General features: G+C 61.9%; 2 protein-coding genes across 6 annotated transcripts in view; one reads left to right on the top strand and one right to left on the bottom strand.

Annotated features, from left to right (window-relative positions):
* The window catches only part of ADCK5 (aarF domain containing kinase 5), a 13,944-nt gene extending 3,443 nt beyond the window's left edge, over window positions 1-10,501 (top strand). Inside the window, exons 2-15 of one of the 3 annotated variants that reach the window (XM_061438173.1) lie at window positions 3,231-3,334; window positions 3,768-3,917; window positions 7,618-7,693; window positions 7,802-8,002; window positions 8,083-8,223; window positions 8,296-8,409; window positions 8,481-8,612; window positions 9,096-9,179; window positions 9,277-9,358; window positions 9,440-9,518; window positions 9,598-9,689; window positions 9,751-10,003; window positions 10,073-10,189; window positions 10,268-10,501. In XM_061438173.1, the coding sequence (XP_061294157.1) occupies window positions 3,231-3,334; window positions 3,768-3,917; window positions 7,618-7,693; window positions 7,802-8,002; window positions 8,083-8,223; window positions 8,296-8,409; window positions 8,481-8,612; window positions 9,096-9,179; window positions 9,277-9,358; window positions 9,440-9,518; window positions 9,598-9,689; window positions 9,751-10,003; window positions 10,073-10,189; window positions 10,268-10,373 (1,731 nt within the window). In that variant the 3' untranslated portion in view covers window positions 10,374-10,501. Of the gene's footprint in view, window positions 1-3,230; window positions 3,335-3,767; window positions 3,918-7,617; window positions 7,694-7,801; window positions 8,003-8,082; window positions 8,224-8,283; window positions 8,410-8,480; window positions 8,613-9,095; window positions 9,180-9,276; window positions 9,359-9,439; window positions 9,519-9,597; window positions 9,690-9,750; window positions 10,004-10,072; window positions 10,190-10,267 lie in introns of all 3 variants that reach the window. The other 2 variants (XM_061438172.1, XM_061438174.1) reach the window with 2 other exon arrangements.
* Window positions 10,490-24,857, bottom strand: CPSF1 (cleavage and polyadenylation specific factor 1). Of its 3 annotated transcripts, none has more exons than XM_061438070.1 (38): window positions 24,750-24,857; window positions 24,514-24,672; window positions 18,445-18,472; window positions 18,213-18,379; window positions 18,053-18,133; window positions 17,820-17,971; window positions 17,593-17,739; window positions 17,338-17,477; window positions 17,145-17,255; window positions 16,979-17,072; window positions 16,803-16,890; window positions 16,607-16,729; window positions 16,477-16,528; window positions 16,112-16,206; window positions 15,968-16,042; window positions 15,792-15,872; window positions 15,632-15,721; window positions 15,352-15,462; window positions 15,142-15,283; window positions 14,880-15,058; window positions 14,661-14,797; window positions 14,378-14,552; window positions 14,096-14,302; window positions 13,933-14,022; window positions 13,709-13,852; window positions 13,470-13,622; window positions 12,664-12,780; window positions 12,447-12,537; window positions 12,291-12,375; window positions 12,079-12,220; window positions 11,854-12,006; window positions 11,602-11,778; window positions 11,453-11,519; window positions 11,335-11,382; window positions 11,098-11,253; window positions 10,898-11,027; window positions 10,679-10,817; window positions 10,490-10,603 (listed from the first exon to the last, which is right to left on the bottom strand). In XM_061438070.1, the coding sequence occupies exons 2-38, from the start codon at window positions 24,655-24,657 to the stop codon at window positions 10,556-10,558; spliced, it is 4,359 nt and encodes a 1,452-aa protein (XP_061294054.1). In that variant the 5' UTR covers window positions 24,658-24,672; window positions 24,750-24,857; the 3' UTR covers window positions 10,490-10,555. The 3 variants fall into 3 exon arrangements, with proteins under 3 accessions (XP_061294054.1, XP_061294055.1, XP_061294056.1); XM_061438071.1 differs by having other exon boundaries at window positions 14,661-14,794; XM_061438072.1 differs by having other exon boundaries at window positions 18,213-18,355.

Raw genomic sequence — 24,857 nt, 5'->3', positions numbered from 1 at the left:
CCCTTTGGTGTGGCAGCCCCTTCAGGCCTCACCTCAGCCTTGGCGCCGGCAGCCTTGGATCTGCAGGTCGTTGGCATTCTGGCTAGAATAACTTGTGGATCTGTCCTTTCCTTGCCTCTGAATGGGAACATCTCAGGGTAATCGTTACCTGTCAGCTTTGGCCGTTTTCCTTCGCTGTCTCGTGTGCGTCCCCACCGGGACTTGGCAGCGGCCCATCCGCTCCAGAGCTGAGGATTTCTTTATCAGCGTGTGTAATCTGCTCCACACTTTCTACCTGTTGATCCCTGACTCATGATGGTGCGGAAGTGATGCACAGTCAGTAGAAAGTACTTCCAGCTTTGAGTTTGGCCCTTTTCTGGACCAGTGGCGGGAAGCGGATGCTCTCTTTGATGTTGGGCAGCGGCCGCAGCAGCTCCCCGTCAGCCTGCAATCTCCAGGGCACACTCGGGTGCCCTGACCGCGTCCTGTATTCACCATCGGCGCGGTGTGCAGTCAGTTACAGAACTGGTCCCCGCTTCAGTGTGAAACAGGCTTTGTGCTAGATGGTTTTGCCCACTTGTGAGTGTTCTGAGCAGGTTTCAGGAAGACCAGGCTAAACTTTGGTAGGTTCAGTGTATTAAATGCATTTTCGACTTTTGACATTTCTCAACTTACAATGGGTTTAACCCTAACCCCATCGTAAATCAAAGAAGATCTGTAGTCTGTTTTCTCAGCTTAGTTCAACCCAGCAAATAAGTGCTTGTTTGTGTTAGGTGGGGTGGCCTGCGGAGCTGGGAGGGCAGGGTCGCTGGGAGGAGGGTGCCCAAGGGAGCACTGGGGACCAGCGGGCAGTTTCTCGCAGCGAGGAGCACCTGGAAGGGCCTGCCCTCTCCTTGACCACAGGCTGGCCTTGGCGGTGCTTCACCTGCCCCCACACTGGGCACTGCCCAAGGGCTTTCCAGATGTCAGTTCACTCACCCGCGCTGCAGCAGTGCAGTGGTCCCACCCCGCAGACAGGGAAACTGAGGCACAGAGGAAGGAACTTACCTAAATGGCATGGCTGGCAAGTGCTTCAGCCCAGATTCCAGCCCCAGCTGTGTGGCCCCAGGGTCCGCCCTGAGCCGCGGCCTCGGCTCAGCCTGAGGCTCTGGGGAGCCCAGCCAGTGGCTGGTGGTGAGCGGTCCCCTCAATGCCGGGAGCGCCTCCGCCCCGGGTCGTGACCGCTCAGCGTCTCCGGGCAGTGCCAGGTGTGCCTGGACCCACCGCCTCCCGGAGAGTGCGGCAGACGCGCTACCCCTGTGACTGTGAAAACGGTCAAGTGTAGGGTCCCCGAGAGTTACTTACCCAGGTGCTTCCACCTAGGTCTACCCAGTGTTAGCATCTGGCTCCAGCTGATTGTGTCCGTTTGAAACCATACGTATTTTGAAAGTAAGACACAGACTTCTTGACGCATAATCTCGACACTTCATCGTGCACCCCTAAAGGAGGAGGGTATCCTCTGATGTGACCATCAGAACCATCTCACCTCAAAATCCTGACTGTGGCTCTCTGCTGACTGTGGTCCCAGAAGTGTTTCATAGGTGTTTTCTTTCAGAGATTCAGTTAGGATTCATGCTTTGCATTTGGTGCAAGTCCTCCCAGGTTTTTTCTTGTGACTCTTTTTTAAAATTCTAATGAAAACTAGGCAACATGTACAACAAGGAGAGAGAATTGATAAGTGCTTGTACCAGGTACCAGTAGTTGTCAACGCATGGATCTGAACAGGTTTCGGAGAGGCCAGACTGCTGTGTAAAGAGTACCCCATGCTCAAGAATCCTCTGGGTCACAGATAATGAACCAGAAGCCCCAGGGCTGCTGGCTGCCATCATTTCTTTTTCCGTGGGTTTGTGGTCTCTCTGAGAAGACTGAGCCGCATCAGACTGCTCCCTGGCCGGAGGCGCAGGTGGCTGGTATGAGGGGAATGGCAGCCTCTCGACTCAGGCACCGGCCTCGGCCCTCGTGCTGGCTCCTCATGCCGTCTCCCTGATCGCCCCAGAGGCCCAGCTCTGCCTCGGGCTGCAGCCGGTCTTGCTGGGCATCTGGCCCTGCCTGCTCCTACGGCCTCCCTGCATGAATCCCCTGGGGTCCCTTGGGACACCCCACCTGGCTGAGGCTCCAGTGTTCCAGGACCAGGCCTTGCGGCTGGGCCAGCGCAGCACACGGGGGCATGCACCTCCTGCTGCAGGACGATGGTGGTGAGAGGGCTTGAGGGGGCCTGCGGCCAGCATGTCTCCACCGGACACGCACAGAGGGCTCTGCTGGGGAGGAGACGGGCTCGTGTTGTCAGCGGGCTGGGGGTGGGGGATAGGAAAGGGTGGGCACCGTCTGTGGCGGCTGGCCCTTGCTGCCCGTCTGCCCGAGGCTGCCTCTGTGGCCCCTGCGGGGTTTTCCTCGAGGATCTGCACTCACTGCGGGGGCCTTGGGGAGCAGCGCTCTCTGTCAGCCCTGGTCTCCTCTGAGGACAGTGGGTCATTGCCTTTTCCTTTGACTTCTGTGTTGTTTTGTATCCTTGAAATCGTCTCCAGGGCTGTGTGCTTTGGCCAGAAAGTGATTGGAAAGTCAGTTCCTTGTTTGGCTCAGATTTCATAATAATAACGTTAACATCTGTGCTGTGGGCTATGATTTAGTTTGTGAAATCTTTTTTTGTCCCCGAAACTGAGACTGTTTACAGTTTGGGGAACCTGAGGCTGAGAGCCCTTCAGGTCTTACTCCAGTAAGATCGGGAGACTAAGGCTGACCGTGGCGTGCCGTGGTTTCTTCCGTGCCCCTCAGCCAGGGCAGCTCGTGGGGCCTTGCTTCTCTGCCTGCCCCTGGCTGTGCCCCCCCTGCCTCCCACCCCAGGTCTCACCATGGGGCTCAGAGACACAAGTTCTTGTGTCTGTTTACTTGCCCAGTGCCAGTCCCCGAGGCCCTGCCTCCTTTCTGATCCTGACCCTTCCCTGGGAAGCTGCTGGTCTCAGAGGGGAAACAGGCGGTGAGGGCGCCAGGACTCTGCCGGGAGCTGGGGGCAGGGCCAGTGGGGGGCGGCCTCCTGGTGCAGACGCGGCCTTGCTTCCCTCGTGTGACACTGCCCTTGCCCGCGCTCTGAACCTGGAGCTGTTGCTGCTCCCGAGTCAGACGCGGGCCCAGGAAGCACTGACGCTCCGCAGTGATGGGTCGTGGGGGGCAAGGGGGATTCCTGCCGCCAGCCCTGTGCCCTCTGCTCTTTGCAGGCACAGCTCTGCCACTTCCACTCGGCCCTGCTGCAGGGCAGGCCCAAGCCCTGGCCGTCCCCTGCCACCTTCTTCAGGAGGAACCTCGCAGCCCCACCAGCAAGGTGGGGAGCTCGCCACAGGCACCCTCTGGCACATGCCCCTCATCATACAGGGTGCCCTCCATTGGGGGGCGTAAGGCTGGACCTTCTCTGCGCACCCTTCCCACGACGGGCTGTGCCGGCCCCCCACCGCCAGGGCCCTGGTCTGGGACCTGATGGGGGCTGTGGGCTGAGAGTGGTGGGGGGGCACGCCTGTTGGAGACCAGGGGGCAGCGAGGGTGGGGGCGGGAGGATCCAAGGCCTGGTGGACAGTGGGCAGGATGGAGCCCATGTGGGGTCCAGGCGTCTGGGGGGCTCAGTGGGGTGACCTGGACCCGCAGGTCAAGCGCCCGAAGTCAGTGCCGCCTGCCGAGGTCCTAGTGCCGCTGCAGCGCCTGTGGCCTTAGCCAGGGCGGAGCCGCCCGGGTGACTGGGCCGTGCGCCCGTGTCTGTGCAGGCCCCTGAGGCCCCAGCCCCTGTGGAGGAAGGCGCTGTCGGCCGCGGCCCTGGGGGCGCCCCTGCTGCTCGGGGTGCGATACCTGACGGCGGGAGCCCAGGAGAGGAGGCGGATGCGGCTGGTGGTGGACGGCATTGGGCGCTTCAGCAGGTAGGGCAGGCGCGGCCACGTTGGGGGCTGGGGCTGCAGGTTTCTGCTGGGTGCTCTGATGCTGCCTCCCTGGGGCGCTGTTCTGCCCCGGGGCGACTGAGCACTGCAGGACCAAGCTGTCTGTACAGGGTGTGGCCCCCACAGACCCATCTCTGGCCGCTGCCTTGTCTCCCTTCTGGCCACCCCTGCTTTCCCAGGGATAGCTCGGGGTCGCGGGGGCTTCCTCCTTGCCTCCACTAGCAGGTGCCTGGACCAGCACCACGCCCTGCTGGTCACTGGAGCCTGGGGCTCCTTAAGCTGAAGGCTGCCTCACGCTCCTGCATCTCCTAGGCAGGATTCTGGGGGTAGTGTGGGCGGTCTTCCTTCTGAGAAGCCTGGGCAGGCGTCCTGCTCCAGCCAGGTCCGAGCCTGCTGCCCACAGAGGCCTGAGAGCCAGCTTCCGTAGTGGGAGACCTCAGCCCACCCCACCCTACCGAGGGGCCGGGAGGCGATGGCCCGAGGCGGCTCCTGCGCGGCATTGCGTGCGGAGGCCACAGTGGCTGTCCTGCTGTGCCAGCTCTGAGCCCCCAGCCCTTGGGCAGCCCGGGTCCAGGCCTGGTGGAGGATCAGGATGCCTAGGACAGGGCCGTTTGGCTGCCTCTTTGTTGAGATTTACCCCAGCGGCAGCTGCGGGTGGGCAGACAGACAAGCACCTCACCTCCACCCTCCTGAGGGTCTGCCTGAACTCCTGGCTGCCCTCCTGGGCAGGTTCCAGGCAGCGGACTCTGTGTCCTACAGGGTTTCCCAGGCTCCACAGCCCGCGGCCTCAGCGGGTCCGGGCCGCTTCCCCTTCCAGCTCGCATGTGCTGCTGTCCCCCGTGTTAGCTGCGGGCTCGGCGCGCCCACCCGCTCCTCTTCCTTCAGGGGGCTTTCACAGCCAGTTTTCAGAAGCCGAGCTGGGACTGAGTGAAGGAGCGCTAGAGAGGTTACCTTCCCCACCAGCTGCGCGGCCTCCTCAGCTCTCAGCCCTGACAGTTGCCAGAACGGGTGGGCCTGGCCGAGCCCTGGTGGGTGCAGGGCAGCCACGGGGCCCCTGGAGACCCGGGAGCCTGCAGTGTGCTGGCAGGAGCCCAGGAAGTCGGGCCTGGCTCGCCCAAGGGTGGCGGCTGGTCCTGCTGTGGCGGGGGGGCTGGGACGCAGCGCACGCGCCAGGCCTGCTCACGGGGCCGGGGTGCTTAAGGGTGGTTTCTGATCCCACCTCTTACTTAATTTTAACTTTACAAACCCTGTGGGGTTTTGTTTTTGTTTTTTTTGGACACAATTTTAAATGTCCAAAGAAGTTGGACTAATAATACAACTTTTTTCTTTTTGAAACATTGACAAGTATGTTGTCAACATGCTCCATTATTCCTGAAACCTTGAGAATTTCCTAAACAAGGATGTTCTCCTCCACAGCCACGATCAGGGAGCTGACAGACACATTGTGACCCTCTAACCCTCAGACCCCGTCCTGTGTCACCAGGCCCTCCAGTAACAGCCATTTCCACATGAGGTCTGGGCCCGTGTCTAGCCTCCTTCAGCCTGGAACAGCTCTCAGAGTCTCCTCGGCTCTCGTGGCTAAACTCAGGCTCAGGACACGGTCCCCAGACCCCCCTTGCCCAGGGCGTCTGACAGCGGCTGAGTCCCAGCGTCCCCAAGGTTCCCTCCCCTCAGACCACGGGCTACCCACGGGGCGGTCCCCACCCTCCCTCAGTTTTGATAGTTTCCTAGGATGGCTCAGAAAACACCATGTTGGTTTTGGTGTTTTTACTACAAGAAGGTGAAGTTAGACTCAGCACGAGAACGGGGTGCCCAGCAGGGGTCTGGGCGGCCCCGCCTCAGAGCTCCCACACCCCTGGCCTCTGACTGTGGTGTCCAGAATCTCTGCTGGGGCTGCACTCCGTAGGCCTGACTGAGCGAAGACCCCCAACTCTAATGCCGTGGTTGTCCTTTCTGGCCGCCATCAGCTGCCTCGCTCGGGAAACCTCTAGGTTTACAGGAGCAGGCTTACATTAATTCTGCATCGTATGATGACTTTGACATGTCTGCGGGCCGATAGGCCTTATGACACCATCAGGTCAGCACCCTGGCCCTGTGCCATATACAAGGTCCAAGGTGCTGCCTGCTCCATAGAGCGAGCTCCGTGGAGGACATCCCTGCCCCTTCTGAGGCTGCCCCTGAGGCCCAGTGTTCACTGTCTAACCTTTCCAAGAAAAGCTTTGCCGAGCCCCGACGTGTGTACTTCTGATGTGTGCTCGTGGTTTGTCCCACGTTTGGCCTTCGGCTTCCCTCATACTTTGACGCCGGTGCCCTGCCCTCTCCTGTTGCTGCTGGTTTAGCGCCTTCCCTTCCGGTGCTTGTCCCGTGAGCTCGTCCTCCTGGCTCAGCCGTCCTATCCACCCCCAAGGGCTGTTCTGCCGTCAGGGAACCCTGTCCTCCTGTGTGTCTCCCCCAACCCTGCTCGCATCAGCCTCTACCGGACACATGGCGTCACTGCCGGCTTGTTGCTGCAACTCTTGAGGGTTGTTTTGTAGGAGCTCCTGCACCTGACTTGTGACCCTCTCTTTTAATCTCTACAATTTTATTGTAAATCATTTCAAACGTACAACATTTTATTTCTGACATTTCTGAATCCTTCTGACGTGATCCATCCTTCAAGCATTTTACTCCCGCTGGCACCACAGTCACTCCAGGCTCAGCCTTGCGACCATCCACCCTCAGGATGGGCAGGGACCCTGGCGCGGCGCCAGTGTGTTTGCCGCTCCGGGCTGCATGTACAGTCAGCTGTTTGCCGTTGTCAGAGGTAAACGTGCTGTTCCATTTTCAACGTGAGTCCTCCAGATTTCCGCTCTTTCTGTGTCTGTAACCTTTTCTCTACCTGGGAGACACCCGGCTGCCCTTGTCCCTAAATTAGTGACTTATTAGGTCACCCCCATGAGTGTAGACCTCACCCCACCAGCTGCACCTCACCATCAGCCCCTGTGCAGACCTTGCGTTGGCTTTTGGACAGAGTACTCAGGAAGGAGTGCAGCTCCCTCGGGTCCCGGGAGCTCAGAGAAACGTGTGTCCTTGCTCACCCTGCCGTGCTCAGACAGCCCTTCTTGCTGGAGTGGCTGGGTGGACCTGGTTTGTGGTGCTCAGTGAGGGTCTGGAACCTGGTTTTGGATCCTCCCCTCTCCAGATCCGGGGCTTCCATGTCCACAGCCTGGGGTGCAGAAGGGAGTGATGACCTCAGCCTGCACCAGAAGGCCAGGGCCCGTGGGACTGCTCGGGGTGCACCCGCAGCTCCGGGGTTCGACCCAGGGCTCCAGTCCACAGGGCGCAGCCGAGTGCAGAGGAGGCTGGGCCGCTGTGCACGGACACGAGTGTGTCCACAGACGGAGCGGCTTTACTCGAGGGTGGGCTTTCCTATTAACAAGTGCTATCAAAGAATGAAGGAACACGTCTGCTTGTTAGGGACTGCGCCCCCTGCTGTCCTGGGCACCCCTCATCTGCATACAGGGACCGGGGGGTGGCGTGCGTGCAGGCTGCCCAATGCCCAGCCCAGGAGCTGAGATGGACCTGCTGGCCGTGCAGTCCCGAGAGCCCCGCGGCATCCCCTAGGTGCTCACAGCTGTCCGAGGCGCTGGTGGGGTGCCTGCTGCACGGGCCAGCTGGGGCTGAGGGCGTCCTCTGCCCGCAGGTCTCTGCGGGTCGGCCTGCAGATCTCACTGGACTACTGGTGGTGCACGAACATCATCCTGCGTGGGGTGGAGGAGGTTTGTACCTGCGTCCTGGCTGGCCCGTCCTGTGCCTGTGGGGTGGGCATGCCTGGGGGGCCCAGGGTCCTGCCTGCCCCCATCCCTGTTCTCTCTGCCTGTGGTCAGAACAGCCCGAGGTACTTGGAGGTGATGTCTGCGTGTCATCAGCGGGCGGCTGACGCCCTGGTGGCGGGGGCCATCAGCAACGGGGGTCTGTACGTGAAGCTGGGCCAGGGGCTCTGCTCCTTCAACCACCTGCTGCCCCCCGAGTACATCAGGACATTGCGGGTGCTGGAGGACAGGGCCCTCACGCGGGGCTTCCGGGAGGTGAGCCCACCCCCCGAGGCGTGAGGCGGGGAGTGTGGCCCCATGGTGTCCCCCACGCTGCTCAAGGCGTGTTCCTCCAGGTGGATGAGCTGTTCCTCGAAGACTTCCAGGCCCCGCCCCACGAGCTCTTCCAGGAGTTTGACTACCAGCCCATTGCTGCAGCGAGCCTGGCCCAGGTGCACCGTGCCAGGCTGCACGATGGCACCGTGGTGGCTGTGAAGGTACGAGGGGTCCCCAGGGCATGTGGGGGGCGCGGTGCCGGCAGCCGGCCCTCCCTGAAGCCTCCTGTGCAGGTGCAGTACATCGATCTGCGGGACCGCTTTGACGGCGACATCCACACCCTGGAGCTCCTGCTGCACCTTGTGGAGCTCATGCACCCCAGCTTTGGCTTCAGCTGGGTCCTCCAGGTACCGCGGGGCAGGGGGCTGGGGTGGGCCGGCTCCCAGGCTGGACCCCCAACTGCCCGTATGGTTCCCAGGACCTCAAGGGGACCCTGGCCCAGGAGCTGGACTTTGAGAACGAGGGCCGCAACGCTGAGCGCTGTGCACGGGAGCTGCAACACTTCCGCCACGTTGTGGTGCCCCGCGTGCACTGGGGCACGTCCAGTAAGGTGGGCTGGGTCCCCCCGGGTGGTGCCCACGTGCACTGGGGCACGTCCAGTAAGGTGGGCTGGGCCCCCCCGGGTGGTGCCCGCGTGCACTGGGGCACGTCCAGTAAGGTGGGCTGGGCCCCCCCGGGTGGTGCCCACGTGCACTGGGGCACGTCCAGTAAGGCGGGCTGGGCCCCCCCGGGTGGTGCCCGCGTGCACTGGGGCACGTCCAGTAAGGCGGGCTGGGCCCCCCCGGGTGGTGCCCGCGTGCACTGGGGCACGTCCAGTAAGGCGGGCTGGGCCCCCCCGGGTGGTGCCCACGTGCACTGGGGCACGTCCAGTAAGGTGGGCTGGGCCCCCCCGGGTGGTGCCCGCGTGCACTGGGGCACGTCCAGTAAGGTGGGCTGGGCCCCCCCGGGTGGTGCCCGCGTGCACTGGGGCACGTCCAGTAAGGTGGGCTGGGCCCCGCTGGGTAGGGGACCTCTGACGCCTGCTCTCTCCCAGCGTGTGCTGACGGCGGAGTTCTATGAGGGCTGCAAGGTCAATGACGTGGAGGCCATCCAGAGCATGGGGCTGGCGGTGCAGGATGTGAGTGCTGTGGGGCTGGACTGGAGGGTGTGACCCGCGTCTGGCGTGATGGCATGTGGTCTGACCCCATCCCCACTCCTGCCTGTCCTCGGCCCAGATTGCAGAGAAGCTGATCAAGGCTTTTGCCGAACAGATCTTTTACACGGGTTTCATCCACTCTGACCCCCACCCTGGCAATGGTAAGGAGAGCCCCACGGCTGGGGGCGGGGTGCTGGGGGCTGCACCCGAGAACCAGGGAACTAGAGCCCGCCCCTCCCCAGTTCTGGTGCGGAAAGGCCCGGACGGGAAGGCTCAGCTGGTGCTGCTGGACCATGGGCTCTACCAGTTCCTGGACGAGAAGTAAGCGGGCCTGTGGGCTGGGTGGGCACGCCCCCCGATGGGCCACCACCCACTCCCCTGCTCATTGCTGGGCCTGCAGGGACAGGCTCGCCCTGTGCCAGTTGTGGCGGGCCATCATCCTGAGGGACGAGGCGGCCATGAAGGCGCACGCAGCTGAGCTGGGAGTGCAAGGTGAGGCCGGGGGGTGGGTGTGCAGCCCGGAGGGGGCACAGCCTGGCTCAGGCCCCCCCAGACTACCTCCTGTTCTCCGAGGTGCTCATGCAGCGGCCCGTGCGCCTGGGGCAGCTGTGGCGCTCGCGCCTGCTGAGCCGTGAGGAGGCGGCCTACATGCAGGACATGGCCCGCGAGCACTTCGAGGAAGTCATGGCCGTGCTCAAGGCCCTGCCGCGCTCCATGCTGCTCGTGCTGCGCAACGTCAACACGGTGCGCTCCATCAACAACGCCCTGGGCGCCCCGGTGGACCGCTACTTCCTCATGGCCAAGAGGTAGGGCCGCGCAGCCTGGGGCGGTGGGGGCGGGAGGCCGCGCTGACCTCACGCGCGGTGTCTGTGCAGTGCAGTCCGGGGCTGGAGCCGCCTGGCAGGTGCCATGTACCAGAGCATCTATGGTGCCAGCATCCTGCGCCACATCAGGGTCATCTGGGAGACGTTCAAGTTTGAAGTGGCCCTGAGGTGAGCTGGCGTGTGGGGGTCGGAGGATGGGAAGCCAAGGCCCACTCCCCACCTACCTGCCCCCCGACCCCCCCACAGGCTGGAGACCCTGTCGATGCGGCTCACTGCCCTCCTGGTTCGAGTTCTGGTCTACCTGGGCATCATGCCTGACACCAAGGGGCTGTCCAAGTACCTGGAGACCTAGGCATCCTGGACAGGAGGACCATAGAGCTCGTCCCACAGCGCACCCAGCCAGGGCCAAGTGACTGTGATTTGTTGGAGTAGGGGATGCCCTGGGGCCCCGAAATAATCACAATGCTCTTCTGAAAACAAGTGTTTTTTATTTTGTACAAAAAAGGGGTGGGGTGAGTGGCAGGATCCAGGGGTCTAGAAGTGGGCGGTGACTCGGTCCGTCTCCAACAGGTCATCTAGGATCTGCAGAGAGAGGGCTGGGTGAGGCCGGGGGGCCGGCGGGGGGCGGGCGGGCAGGGGCCGGTGGGGGTGGCTCACGATGTCGGGCGTGGTGCCGATCTTCTTGGCCAGCTCCCCGCGCTCCATGGTGCTCAGGTACAGGTAGCGGTTGAGCAGCTCCCCGTCCAGCACGTTGCGCACAGCGTTCTGTAGGACGCGCCTGTCCACATGCAGCATCCTGGGGGGTGCGGAGGGCACAGGCCATGAGGGGGTCTGGGCTGACCCAGGGGGTCTGGTCGGGCTCGGGGGTGGGCTCACCGGAAGGCGCGGGGGTTGAGGCCAGCGTGGTGGGGCAGCATGGTGGTCAGGGCATTCTGCAGCATCAGTAGCCGCCGGTAGGTCTTCTCTTGCATGGGCAGCAGCAGCCCGATGCCACCGTCCAGCGTGGCTGAGGGGACAGGGAATGAACCCAGTGCACCCACCAAGGCCCGCTGCCCCCACCCCGGCCCCATGCTCACCGAACCACGTGATGTGCTTGTTCTCCCACACGACAGACTTCTTGCTGGGCCCCTCAGCGGCCCCCCGGCATGGGGTCCTCCAGAACGTGTTCACATGGGCACCCACGTGGAAGTCCGCCCGGCGCAGCAGCCTCATACCCCCAAAGCTCTCCTTGGCTGGGCCACAGGGGACCTCAGGTCACTGCCTGCCTGGCCCCCGCCTGACCCCACCCGGCAGAGGAGGGAGGGAGCACTCACCTTCTGGCAGGTACATGTAGACCATGAGGTTGCGGTCACGGTCCGACACTGGGGATCAGAGCCGAGTCAGCCCCTGTGCACACCCAGGGGTCTCAGGGACCCCAGCCCCCAAACTCACCCAGGAAGCCCAGCTGCGCGTTGTCCACCATGAAGTCCACACTGTACACCTCCAGGGGCTTGGCATCCTGAGGACAGGAGGGCCATCAGGACGGCCTGGGCCAGCCGCCAGCCCCCAGCCCCCACGGCACGGCACAGCCCCCTCCGCACCCGGGACACGAGGCTCAGCGTCTTGCTCTCCTCCTGGTAGCGCAGCAGCGAGATGCTCTTCATGACATCCGCGGCCAGGATGAAGTTCTTGACGCTGATCATCTGGTGGATGTACAGCTGCGTGTCGATGAAGGCCATGCCCGTCAGCTCGCTGGCCCGCAGGCTCCACAGGAAGATCTGGGGGTGGGCGGAGGAGTGAGTAGCTGGGGGGTGCCTGGGGGTGGCGATGGGGGCCGCGGGGGCGGTGCACACCTTCTGACCGATGGCCGACACCAGGTGGCCATTGCAGTGGCACAGGGCGGTCACGGGGCCCTTCTGCTCCTTCTCGTACAGGACCTTAAACTTGTTCTTGGTCAGGGGCTGGCCAGGCTCAGGCACCACCTCGATCACATCCATGATCAGGATCTGCCGAGGAGATGGGTGGCTGAGTCAGGGTGCTGGGCACTGCCTGCTGTGAAAGCCCTGCTGGCCACTTACCCGCCCTCGGCATGTGACCTCCTCCCCTTGCATGAGGCAGGTCCCAGCGGCCACGTAGCCCTTGAGGCCCGACACAGTCTCCTCGCTGCGCAGCGACACAGTCTTCATGCAGGTCACATGCTCCCACTCCTCCAGCTCGATCCTGCGGGTGGAGCCCCGGTCAGAGCCAGCCCCGGCCCGCCCCACCACGCCCCGCTCAGGCACAGCCTCACCTGGCGTTGGGGATGGCCTCCCAGCTGACTGGGGAGATGAGCTGGATGCAGAAGGCCTCCTGCTGAGGGTGGACGTACCGCTCGTCTGTAAGGACAGAGGGGGACCATCAGGGAGGAGCGGCCCCCAGGACAGGCCCGGCCTGGGCCCCCGCGCACCTCTCTCGATGGTCTCAAACTCCTTCTCCTCGCCCGTCATGCGTGGAACGCGCGTGCAAGGTGTGCTGGTGCTCGTGGCGACGGCGTACACCTTGGGGAGAGCAGGGTGTCAGGAGCCAGAGCCCACCCCAGCCCCGAGAGTTCCTGGCTGAGTGGGGGCGGACCCTGGACTCCACGTGGTCCAGCCCCAAGGGTCACCGGCCGAGTGGGGGCAGACCTTGGACTCCACGTGGTAAGCCACGTAGTGGGCGGTGCAGCGCAGCGGGATCTTCCTAACAGGCCATGGGGCGTCGTAGGACAAGTAGGCGGGCAGAACGCTGATCCTCAGCTCGCCCTGGGTGGGCACAGGGGTGAGGGAGGCCTGGTGCCCACTGAAGGCCAAGCTGGTGAACCCAGGCCTCGAGGGCTCCCTCAGGTCAGCCCTCGGGTCCGCTGGAATGGGCAGCGACAGAGGCTGTGGCCCACTGTCCTGCTCTTTGCGGGCCTCCTGTCCCTTCACCCAGGTTTGCCCAGGGCTGGCATGGGTGTGGCCTGAGGCTGCAGGCACAGGGTGGGACGCGCACGCCACGCCAGCACCTGCACACGGGGCCCAGCGGCTCCCCTCCAGCCCAGGCCTAAGTGCACTGGCGCTGCCGAGTCCTCGGTGGCCCATGGGGCTACTGCTGTCATCTCTGTGACACGAGGAACCTCGGTACGTGAGCATCCCAGCCGGTCACCTGGCGCCTTGAGCAGAGCTGGGCGCCCAGTGGGCAGACCGGCGACTGAACCCGGCTGGTGCCCTTGTGGGCCACACCCTCCATTGCCAATCTCCTCGTCCTCCAAGCCTCTCCAGCGTTCAGCCCCACATCACCTCCTTGACCTTGGCTCCCACCACCCACCGGACAGCCCGACTCTCCACGCCACGGTGCCCCCATTCCCAGCCATGGGTTGAGGGCCTCATTCTTGGGCCCCAGCACCTGGTCCTGCCTAGTTGTCCTCGGAGGGGGTTGGCACGCCTGGCCGGGCCTCGTGGGGCCTCCCTACCTGTCTGTTGAAGTACAGGAACCCTCGGGGGCAGTTGATGTTGTGGAACGGGGCAAAAGAGTCGATGGGGCCGTCGATGCCCATGGGGTGCAGCCGCAGGGCCCCCCGGCCAGTCACCAGGAGCCAGTGGGGCGAGGGACCGCAGATGAACACCTGGGGGCAGACAGTGTGAGGAAGCCCCTCACACTGTGGGGAGGCCCTGTGCTCGCCAACCCTGCTCCGCAGAGCAGCTGGCCTACCCCGGAGTAGCCATAAATGTCCTCGAAGTAGCGGAACCGCGCCACGCGGCCTCGGGGCCCTGTGCCCTCCTCCGTGCTACCCCCTTCCGCCTTCTTCTTGGACGGCTTTGGCTTCTTCTCCCGGAAGTTGATGTTGTGGGGGACCTGGAGGGTGCTGCAGTTAAGGGCCGGGACCCCTAGCCCTGCCTCACCGCCCCCACACCCAGCCCTGCCGGTCACTGCACCTTCTTGAAGCGAACTTTGAGGTTCCCCTGGCCGAGCTGTGAGTCGTGAGGGAAGGCCTCATAAATGAGGAGCTCCTGGTCCACGTGCACCTGGGGACAGGGGACGTCAGGGGGCAGGGCCGGCAGGCGGGCCGGGTCAGGGCGGGCAGGTGGGCGCGCTCACCAGCAAGTAGGGCCTGCGCTGGCGACTCCCCAAAGCCACCAGCAGCACCTCCTTGACCAGGGGCAGCTCGCCCTGGCGCGTGGCCTCCTCCTTCCGGGCCTCGCCCTGGGTGGTGGGCTGGCCAAAGGAGCTGTCCACCAGGACGCGCTGGCCCACAGGGAAGTTCTTCACCAGGAACACGAGCCGCCAGTCGGGGAGCTGGTAGATCTGTGGGGTGGTGCGGTCAGCGGTGGGGCGGGCGCCGGGCAGGCCTGGGGGGCGTGGGCACAGGGTGCCACCCACCTCCATGGCTCCGTTCTCCCGCACCAGCAGGCACCAGTGGGTGGGCTCGGCCCGGAAGGGCGCGGGGTCCCGGTCGGCGGGCGGCTGGCTGCTCCTGCGCGCCTCCTCCTTGCTGGGGCTGAAGAGGGAGCCTGAGTCCCCGTAGAGCATCTCCTCCTCGTCGTCCACCGTGGGGCTGCGAAGGGCAGGTGTCACAGGCACAGGCGCGCGGCCTAGCCTCCCTGCCCCGCCGCCCTCGCACATTTGGTCTTTGCACCCACCCCGCCCTGCTGCCCTCACACACCTGGTCTCTGCACCCTGGCCCTCAGCCTCAGGGCCGCCGCGGCCCCCCAGTTCGTCGCGGACTCCTCCCAGGCGGCTCTCGGTGGTGAACATGCCGCTGACGTCCCGGTATACACACAGTGTGATCACCTTGGACTGCTGCGGGGAGAGAGAGTGCTCAGCTGGGGAGGGGGCACGCGGGCAGGGGTCAGCAGGCCCTGGGACAGAGCAGGGCGCCTACATGGTGCAGGGGTGGCTTATGCAGCGCCAGGCGGTGATGGCGGCCCCCGTACGAATCATTCTTGAGTAGGAACATGGTGACGTGGCCCTCAGCGCTCATGATGACCACGTAGGGGTCAGCCACGGCACACTGCACGATGGGGGAGCCCAGGTCCACGGGGATGAAGTGCAGCTGGTTCACTGCGGACACAGGCCAGTCAGCCCCGGGCAGGGGGCACGCGCCAGCCCCGGGCCCGCGCCCACCCGCCCGAGGCCTGGCCCACCTCCTTCCAACAGGCGGATGCCGAGCGGCGACACCTGCACGATGTAGCGATTGTCCCCGATGTTGCCAGCAAAGACCGTGGGGCCCTGCGTGGCAAAGCCGCTGGCGTCCAGCTCCATGATCTCCTGCCCCGTCTGCAGGATCTGTGGGCAGCGGTGGGTGAGGGGCATTGCTCACAGTAGGGCCCCAACCCGGGCTCCGGGTGCCTCACCATGGTAGAGTCTTCCCGGCTAAGAATGAGGAACCCGTGTCTCCGCCCGTCATCCTCGGCCTCAGGAGCACCAGGCTCTGGCTCCGTGCCCTCCCCTTTGAGGGTCTCCTCCTGTGAAGGCAGAAGAGGGCAGGGATTCCCAGCCCAGGCCACGCCACCTGAGCAGCAAGCCTGAGCGGCACAGAGCCGGGTCCCGGGCCCCGTGGCCCCTGGGCACCCGCCACAGGCCAGGCGCAGGCCAGGATCGCTGGCTGGGTGTCGCCAACCTGGGTGCACTCACCTGCTCCTTACGCACAGGGGCAATGACGGTCCACATGTCATAGCAGCCAGGGAGCTCAAAAGTGGTCACCACCTGGGGCCGGATGCTCTTCTGGAAGGACAGGCGGGGGTCAGCAGGTCACCCAGGCCCCACCAGGAGGCACCCCCTCGCCGCCCCTCACCTGCAGCACTGACAGGGCCCCGTTCTTGCCATAGCCGGAGCACACCACGATCTCCAGGTCTGGCTCCGGACTGTTCTGAAACTGCACGGGGCAGGGGCAGGGGCAGGGGTGAGGGCCGGACCTCTGCTGTGCAGTCTGCCCCGCCCCATCCTGCGCCCCCCTCCCCCAGTGGGCACCTCTTCAGAGAGGAAGGCAGGCTCGCCCATGGCGGCGTTGGCACAGGGTCCAATGTTGAGGATGCTGTCACACACCTGTGGGCACGGCAGTGGTCAGGAGGCAGGCTGGCCAGGACCGGGCAACCACTCTGAGCCCCACCTCACCTCAAAGGAGTACGTGGCCAGCTGTGTGCCTGACTGCGCCTCGCTGCCATACACTTCAATCTCGTCCACCTCGTCCTGCGGCACTGACTTGCTCCCTGGAGCATGACGAGAGCCCACCTGAGCCCACCTGCTGGCCCGCACCTGACCAGCCTGACACTCAGCCCTCCCGCACCCAACCAGCCCCTCACCCAATGCTCAGCCCGCACCCGACCAGCCCCGCACCCGACCAGCCCTGCACCCAACCAGCCCGCACCTGACCAGCCTGACGCTCAGCCCTCCCTCACCCGACCAGCCTCTCACCCGAACAGCCCCTCACCTGACGCTCAGCCCACACCCAACCAGCCCCGCACCCGACCAGCCCGCACCTGACCAGCCCGTGGTGGCGTCCACACGCTTCTTCTTGGAGGGTGGCTCTTCCTGTGAGGTGGGAGGAGTAGGGACTGAGTACCTCGGAGGGAGCCTGTAGGGGCTGCATCCCCTCGGGCCTGAGCTCACCTTGTCGGCAGCCTCGCGGGCGGTGCTGGCCGGGGGCTCCTGCAGCTTCTCCGTGTACTTGAGGAGCAGCGAGTTGCCGAGACGAGAGCCGAGGAACAGATACCCAGGCTCCATGGTGACCATCTGGGGGCGGGATGGGTGAGGGTGCGGCCTGCCCAACCTGGGGCCCGGGGCCGCCCTCCGAGACCCCACTCACGCTGGTGGTGAGGACACTGGCAGCAGCCTTGTCGAAGTGGAAGGCCCGGACGCTGCGCATGCCATCCGTGATGAGCGTCAGCACGTAGCTGCGGGGGCGGGGGTGGGAGGACACTCAGCTGGGGCTGGGGGACCACTCCCCTGCCAGGGAGGACGGGCCCCAGAGCGGGGACTCACATCTCACCGCCCTTGAGGGAGATGACCATCTTGTCATAGGAGATGAAGGCCGCCTGAGCACAGTCCAGGGTGATCCGCACACCTTCCTGGGTGCCTGTGGGCAGGGGTGGTCAGCCAGGCCCAGCAGCAGCCCCCGCCACCCCGGGCCCTGCTCCCCAGCACTCACGCAGGGGGAAGGCAGTGGTGCCGGTGGTAAGGCTGTTGAGAGCCACGCCGTAGGGAGGGACGCTCTGATTCAGGTACAGCAGCGAGTTGACCGCGAAGATCACCACTCCACCTGGAACAGACACGCTGGTGGCAGGGCCCAGCATGCTCCACACACACCCCACCCCCGCCGCCCCAGCCCAGGCCCCTGTCACCTATGGGCTTGGGCACCGCCAGGGCCTGGGTACAGTCGAAGGGCAGGCTGGTGAGGGACCAGATGACGGGGTGCACCTTCTGCGTTATGTTCAGGGAGATGGCCACGATGGAGCATGTGTCCTGCCGCACGGCCACCCGCCTGGGGGCCAAAAGGAGTCAGCGTGGGGCCGGCATAGCAGGCCCGCTCCCCCGGAGACCAACCAGGTTCCTCCCCCGCAGCAAGCCCTGTGCACAACCAGGCCACAGGCCCTCACCCAGGCCACGTCTGGTTGGGCTCAAACAGGATGAGCAGGGTGGGCTCGTAGTAGCCATGCAGGAACTGCAGGTCGACGATGTTGAGAAGCTTCTCATCCAGGGCCCGCACGTCGATGATGTAGCTAGGCAGGAAGCTGGACCTCTGCCTAGGGGCAACAGGCGTCAGTGGGGGCAGTGTGGTGCACACCTGGACTCCGTGGGGCCCCCACCCCGCCCCCACACTCACCCCTCTCCCACGAGCCCCTCGTGCTCCTCGGCCAGGCTCTCCCTGCGGAAGGGCAGGACCACCAGCCGCGTGCCGTAGATGAGCATGGCCGCGCAGCGCCCGTCGGGGTCCACACGCACCCGTGGCGTGTGTACGTTCTGCACGAAGCCGTCCTGCAGGAGAGGGGCGTCAGGCAGGAGCACCCCCCAGAGACTGGGCTGGGGCTGGGCTGGGGGTGGGGAGTCGAGCCCTACCCGCAGCTCAGGCTCCTCGAAGTAGTGCAGAGACAAGGTCTTGAGGTCGTGGGTGCCTGGGTCATACTCCACCACCGACAGCTGGGGGCGGCAGGTCAGAATGGGGCCCGCCCCCCACAGCCCCCAGATCCCACCCCTGCCCACCCCACCCCCGCCCCACCTTGGCATCCTTGAAGCTCAGGAGCAGGGCATCCCGCTTGGCGCCGGCCAGCTGCACGCTGGCCATGGACATGACGTTGCCAAAAAAGGAGAAGGAAGCCACCAGCTCCAGCTTTTCCCGGTGCTCTCGGTGGGCCTTCCCATCTGCGGAGAGAAAGTGAACAGGGTCTGGGGCCCACGTCCAGCCCCCGCTCCCGGGTTCACGGCTGGGCAGCCACCCTGAGCTCACTCACCTGTGCTCCTGTCATTTTTGGTCGGCGCCTGGAGGAGGGAGGAAGAAGGAAAAAACTGTGAGGGGCCCACCTTACCCACAACCGGCCCTGTGGCCAAGAGCCCTCAATGGGGAGCGGGCGACCAGCCCGCAGGAAGCACCCCCAGCTCCCCCAACGCTGGGGCTCTCAGGGTCGAAGGCTGGACAGCACTGTATGTGCCCCCCAAAACCACTCAGACTCACCCTGGGCCAGCCAGCAATGACACGTGCTTGCTAGGAAGAAGGAACCCCAGCTCTGCTGAGCCCAACTGGTTGTGACAGTGACCCTACCGGGGCCGTGGCCTCACCCCATCTGCATCCTCCAGGTAGGCCCAGGGCCCAGGACCCTGGTGAGGGGAGGCGGCCACACCAACCCTGAGCTGCATCCCGGGAACGCCCCTCACTACAGCCCACTGCACCCAAGCAGGGAGAAAAACCATCTACTGTTTTCAGTGACTATGTCAAGCACTTGATAACAGACGAGACCCATTCATGACAGAAACCCCTTGCTGACCCAGAACACAACTTCCTTAATCCAGAAAAAGTCATCCCCAGCGGGTCTCTAGCAGGGACACACTTGCACTGAACACGACAGTCGCCCTCAGCGATGGGTCCAGCCCAGGGCACCGCCTCCCTTGGCCAGACACAGGGTCAAGATGAAGACTGACTGCCACTCTGGGCAGTAACAAGACACAGAGGAAAAACATAACAAATTTTAAGACACACATGGACGTAATTAAATAATCTAACACACCACTGGCAATTTAGAAGGCAGAGGCAGGAAAAGGACAGAACCTCTAACTGAAGACATAACCGAAATATCCTGATGAGAAGCATCAACCTACAGACTCAAGGTCAGTAAGTCCCAAAGCAGGACAAACACAAACAAACTACAGCCAAGCACATCGCAGTTGAAAGACAGAAAATCAAAGACAAAGACAAGTATCATAAAAGCAGTCAGAGGAGAACAGAAATGCCACCTTCATTAAAACTGACTATAGGAGCCAGAGACGGTCTTTAAAGTGATGAAAGAAGAAAACAGTCAACTTAGAATTGTAAACCCAATGAAAATATCCCTCAAAAAGGAAGTTGAAATAAAAACGTTTTCAGACAAACAAAAGTGGACCAAGATCATCAACATCAGAAACACTCTTCAACAGTTACCAAAGGAAGGTCTTCAGGCTGAAGACCCCAGATGACAAAAAAAGACTACGGCCTCCTGCACAGAGTGTGAGCTGCTGAACGTGTGATCACAAATGAAGGAAGGACTCAGGGGAGGGAGGCAGGCGCACCTGGAGGTGGGGGAGGGTGAGTGAGGTGCGCCCCAGCCGCCCCGCCACCCCACAGATGCCAAGCGCAGAGGAAGGTCTGAGCACGAGATGGCACCTTCCACCTCAAGTCCGTGTCACAGTGGGGAGGCTACCACCCACCTCTCCAAGCCACCGACACCAGCGCCCAGGACCACACCAAGGATCTGACCAGGCCTGGACTCTCACGGGCCTGTGGTCCCAGCAGGGACTGTGGTGTTGCCTGGATGCACAGGTGTACTGACCTCTGGGAAAAGCCAAGGGGATCCTCCAGGCCCAGGGAAAAAGCCAGAGATACAGCAACACGTTCAGGACTGTAGACGAGGGTATGCAGGAAATTCTGGTGCTTATGCAGCTTTTCTGAGAGTCTGAATTTATGTAAAATCAAAATGCTAACAACAGTACAATGTTCTGCAGGAGCAAGCCTGTGACAACAGAATGCAGCGAGTAGGGAAAGAGGGTGAAGGGTTTCAAGGATTCTAGGCTGTCTGGGCAGGCTCCCTCGAGCCAGAGACTGCTGTGACCTCAAATGTAAGACAAAATGCACAACCCGAAGTCAACAGAAAAGATGAAATGAGGGACTCCCCTGGTGGCCCAGTAAGTAGCTAAGACCCCATGCTTCCAATGCCAGAGGGCCAGATTTGATCCTGGTCCCACATGCCACAACTAAGACCCAGCATAGCCAAATAAATAAAACTAAAAACAAGTGAATAAATAAAATATTTCTTAAAGAGATAAAATGAAACAAAATAGCTGATCAATCCAAAACAATAAATAAAAGAATAGTAAGATGCAAGATGGTGATTCAAACCCAACTACACGAGAAATTACCTCAAATAACTAGACCAGATCAGATCCATTCGTGACAGAATAAATAAATAAACCAAACATTCAGGCCAGAAGACAATAAAAATCGTCAGAATAATAAACAACATCCAACTATTTGCTATTGGTTCACTGGAAACATAACAACACAGATTTTAAAAAGATTCTCTATGCAAGGACTTAAGAAAACAAACAAACAAAAACGCGTAGCCAAGTTACTACCAGACAAAGTAGATCTTAAGGCAAAAAGTATTAAAGGGGGACGTTTCCCGACAAAAGCTCAGTTCAAAAGTAACTCTTTTTCGGCCTCACAAGCATGTGGAGATGGTTCCCCAACCAGGGGTGGAACCTGCACTCCCTGCAGTGGAACCACCATGAAGTCCCCCAAAGTGACTTGTAATTTGTCTTTCTGTACCTAATAATTCAGCTTACACACTTACACACACACACGATTCCTGACAACCCTATAGGGCAAGTGCTCCATCTTGTTCATCTCTAAAATTATACGTTCTTGATTTTTGGCTCCTCCATGTAAATCTGAGAATCACGATAAATTAAACTGTTGAGAAACTTTACTGCAACTTTGAGAAAAAGGACATTTAATTAATTAAAAGGACAAAATTAATTAATTTTGGATTAATTTGTGCGGGGCGGGGCGGGGGGGGGAGGTGACATCTCTACAGTATTGAGACTTCCCGTCCATGATACCTTTTCTGTTTACTTGGGACTGTCATTAATTTTAGGAAGTGCCCTACATTTCCTACATGTCTTTTCCTCTCAAAGGTCACAGCTGCCCCAGCCAGCACTCACCCGCTTCCCACACACAGCTACCCTGCCCCGGCCGCTGTCCGCGGTCTGCCAGCCCAGGACCCGAGCCAGGCACACACCCAGCGCCAGGCCCACCACCTGCTCGGGACCCTCTCCCTTCCCTGCCGCCACCCTGCAGACCTTGCCCATGAACCTGGCTCCCTGGCGGAGACTGCACATGGCCCCGTGGGGCTCACCATCCTCTCTTCATCCCAGTTGGGGGCTGCTCTGAAGGACAGGAGCCTCAAAATGGAGGCAGTGCCCTGTGAGTGGTCTGGCCCTGGCCTCGTCTCACCACCCAGGAAGCTCAGCCACCGCGAGGCCACCGGTCAGACACCAGACTAGCCCCGTGGAGAGAGAGGAGACAGGCCCTTCCCGTCACGCAGACCGGGCCCAGGCCGGGCGTCCGTCCGCATGGTCCCTGTGGTGCTGTCCTGGCTCCCGGCTGCCCTCAGGACTGTGCCACCCTGGTGACAGTGTGTCTGGGGCTCCAGGCAGGCTGTCCTGCAGCAGTGACTAGGCTGGTCCCCGACGGGCTCAGCCACTGAGGGCTCTGCCCAGGCGCCACACTCCCTCCTGCCACTACACTCTGTGCTCTGTCCAGGAGCTGGAGGCTGCCCTACGATGAAAGGCTGTGGAGCAAACACCTGACTCAGGCCTGGCAGCCACATCCGGTCTGCCGAGGGCCTCCTGTGGGATTCTTCACAGCTCTTGAAAGGTGTGCAGAGCCTCTGAGGGTCTCGGTGGGCTCCATGCGGGGGCTGCCCAGTGCTCCTTCCCTTCAGGGCACTAATGCGCCCTCACTCACCTCACAAAACCCTGCTTTTCCTACCAGTTCCTGTTCCATTCCTTCCCTTCCCTTTGCACAGATCTCCCCCATGGAGTTGTCTCTGTCCACTGGTGCTAACTCTCCTGCTCTGGGCTCCTGGCCTCACCAGCCCACATCCTGCCTGACGCCAGGCTTCCTTGTCGGGGTCGCCAAGCGCGTCTAGGTCTCAGGACCCATCTGAGGCTCAGAAACACAGGGCCCAGCATCCAGATTAGGCCATGAAAGGCTCCACGGCTTCCAGCGTGGCAGGTCTCTCAGCCCTTGTCCTGGGGGAGGCGGTGATGCAAGGCCGGACGCTTTCTGCAGTAGCTGCATGCGTGCATCGAGAGATGGTAGAAACCATACCCCAGTGGGGCCTGCAGATGGCAGAGCTCCTGGCTTCCTGACGACAGACGCTGAGGCGCCGGCGGCTGCTTCAAGCTGCTGACAGCAACACATACTCCAACAATGTCCAAAGTGCACTCTTGCCCCTATGCCCCTCACCCCGCAACCATCTCCCCTGCAGGTGCCAGCAACTTCACTTGCAGGGTTAGTCTGGCCCCAAACCCAACTCTGGCAAAGCCTCTGCACAGCCCACAGCTCCGCTCCCTTGCGCGCCTCATATCCTGTCTATCCTGCCTCCTTGCCCCACCAATGACCACCCAGCCCAGTCGCCTTCTACTTGTCGCAGCCACAGTGACCCCAGGACACAAGGGTCAGATCAGCTCACTCCTCTGCCCAAACCTTAACTCACCATTGGCCTCAGGTCAACACTCAGCTCCCAAGACTGCCCTCAAGGCTACCCTGCTGATGCCCTGATCCAGCCTTGCAAGCCCCGTGACCAGCCACTCTTCCCTCCCTACTGCCCTGGCACCTTCACTCCGCCTCAAAGCTCTTCTCCCCCCCACACCTACAAGGCTCCCCCCATCAGCTCCTCCTCACCCACTCAAATCTCACCTTTCCAAGGAGGTGAGCTTTAGACCTCGCCTGGCTCCCCACTCCCCATCCCGTCCTGGTGGTATGCATGGGCACTCTGGCCTTCAGCAAGTGCTGCACTGGCAGCGTGTGGCCCCCTACCCCCAGAACCACAGCCATGAGGGCAGCTCATCAACCCCTCTCAAGATGCCCACACAAAACAGGCTCTTAACAGATGACCCCTAGAAAGAGAAGTGAGTGATCGCTAAGGAAGGGGCTGCGAACCCAAGTGCAAAACATATACAGATGTAAAAACATTCAATTTGTCCCTCAAAGTTGACTGAAAGCCAGTGTCAGATATAGTATATACAGCAAAGATGCTCTCATTCAATGTAGAGCCGTATGTATTTATTAGCAAAATTTCATTTTCAGTTTTGACTGAAATGTCGACAAAAGCCAAATACTGATCTCAAAACTGCTGTATCACAAAAGCTTAAACTAATATTATTTACTGACACAAACAGTCACTAACCTCTCACACATTCTTCTGTATTTTGCTTGCTTCATCATGTGTGGATTAGTACAGCTGTACACACATTTAACATAAAACAAACACTAGTGTCCTGAAGTAAGTGCCCGGGGAAGGCGGCCTCCTCCCTGCTGCCCCAGCCCTTACTCAGAACCCTGCCCTGAGGAGGACAACCCTTCCTGCCCCACTTCCACTCTGCACCCCAGTCCAACCCTGCCTGCCCTCAGATGCTTCTGGCCGGCACGCTGTCCTTGCATCCACGTGGAACCCACCCCTCCCTACTCCCCTTCCAAGAACAGATGCGAAGATGCCTCTTGAAGAAGCCACCCCTCACCACCAAAACCCTCACACCTCTGGCAATCAGAGCACCCCCGGTGTTTCCCCCACCGAGGGATTCATCACACCTTACTGACCTCCAACCCACAACCTGCCCCCACCCTACACCCAGCCTTGTTCCCTTTGCCAGGAATGTTCTTTCCCCAACGAATTCCTACTCTGTCTAAAGGAGGTTCCTCTGATCCCTCAGCCCTCATCTATTTCCTTCGCTGTTTCTGCAGGGTGTCCACAGGTGTGTGTTCTCACGCGTGTATTTAGTCAGTAGGTGTCCTCCTGCTCCAAGTGTGTGCAGATTTTGTTCTCTACCGTATCGCTAAAACCGAGCACACGGTACATATTCATGCGATTTGTTGAGAAATAGAGCAAATGAGATGCCCAGGGTAGGCCGCCGAGCCCAACAGAGCTTCAGGAGGTCGAGGAACATGGTTCCCGGACACGACCAAGCGCGGCGCTGTCGGCCCGATCGGCCTCGGGCCGGGGCACCCCCTCGCCGCGGGGCGCAGCGGCCCCAGCGGGCCTGCCTACCTCGGAGTCCCGGTTGAGGCGGTACACGTAGAGCTGCGAGGTCCCGGCTACCACGAGGTTGCGCTCGCTGTTGTTAAAGAAATTGCAGTACATGGAGAACTCGAGGCCGGTGGGCGGATGCGCCTGCTTGTACACAGCGTACATGGCGCCGCACTCGGGCTGCACAGGAAGGGGACAGGGTGAGCAGGAACGCCCGCGCGCGACCCCGGGCCCGCCCGCGCCCACCCGCCGCCCACCTTGCAGTTGGAGCCAGCTGATGGGGGACCTGTACGGCGCCGAACACGGCCCGCCCGGACGCGGAAGCCGCGCGCCACGGTTCCGGGTCCTGCGCCTGCGCAGCGCCA

The sequence above is a fragment of the Bos javanicus genome, chromosome 14 (genome assembly GCF_032452875.1).
Source record: "Bos javanicus breed banteng chromosome 14, ARS-OSU_banteng_1.0, whole genome shotgun sequence".
In the NCBI taxonomy this organism is placed as follows: Eukaryota; Metazoa; Chordata; class Mammalia; order Artiodactyla; family Bovidae; genus Bos; species Bos javanicus.
The sequence above is the reverse complement of the archived record's forward strand: the minus strand, read 5'-3'. Positions and strand labels throughout refer to the sequence as shown.

Coding starts and splice junctions, on each gene's coding strand:
- CPSF1 (XM_061438070.1), bottom strand. CDS start 24,657: ATGTACGCTGTGTACAAGCAGGCGCATCCGCCCACCGGCCTCGAGTTC. Junction 18,134..18,212: donor TGAGCTTCAAGGATGCCAAG/GTGGGGCGGGGG, acceptor TGCCGCCCCCAG/CTGTCGGTGGTGGAGTATGA. Junction 15,284..15,351: donor GCCGGGAAGACTCTACCATG/GTGAGGCACCCG, acceptor CGCTGCCCACAG/ATCCTGCAGACGGGGCAGGA.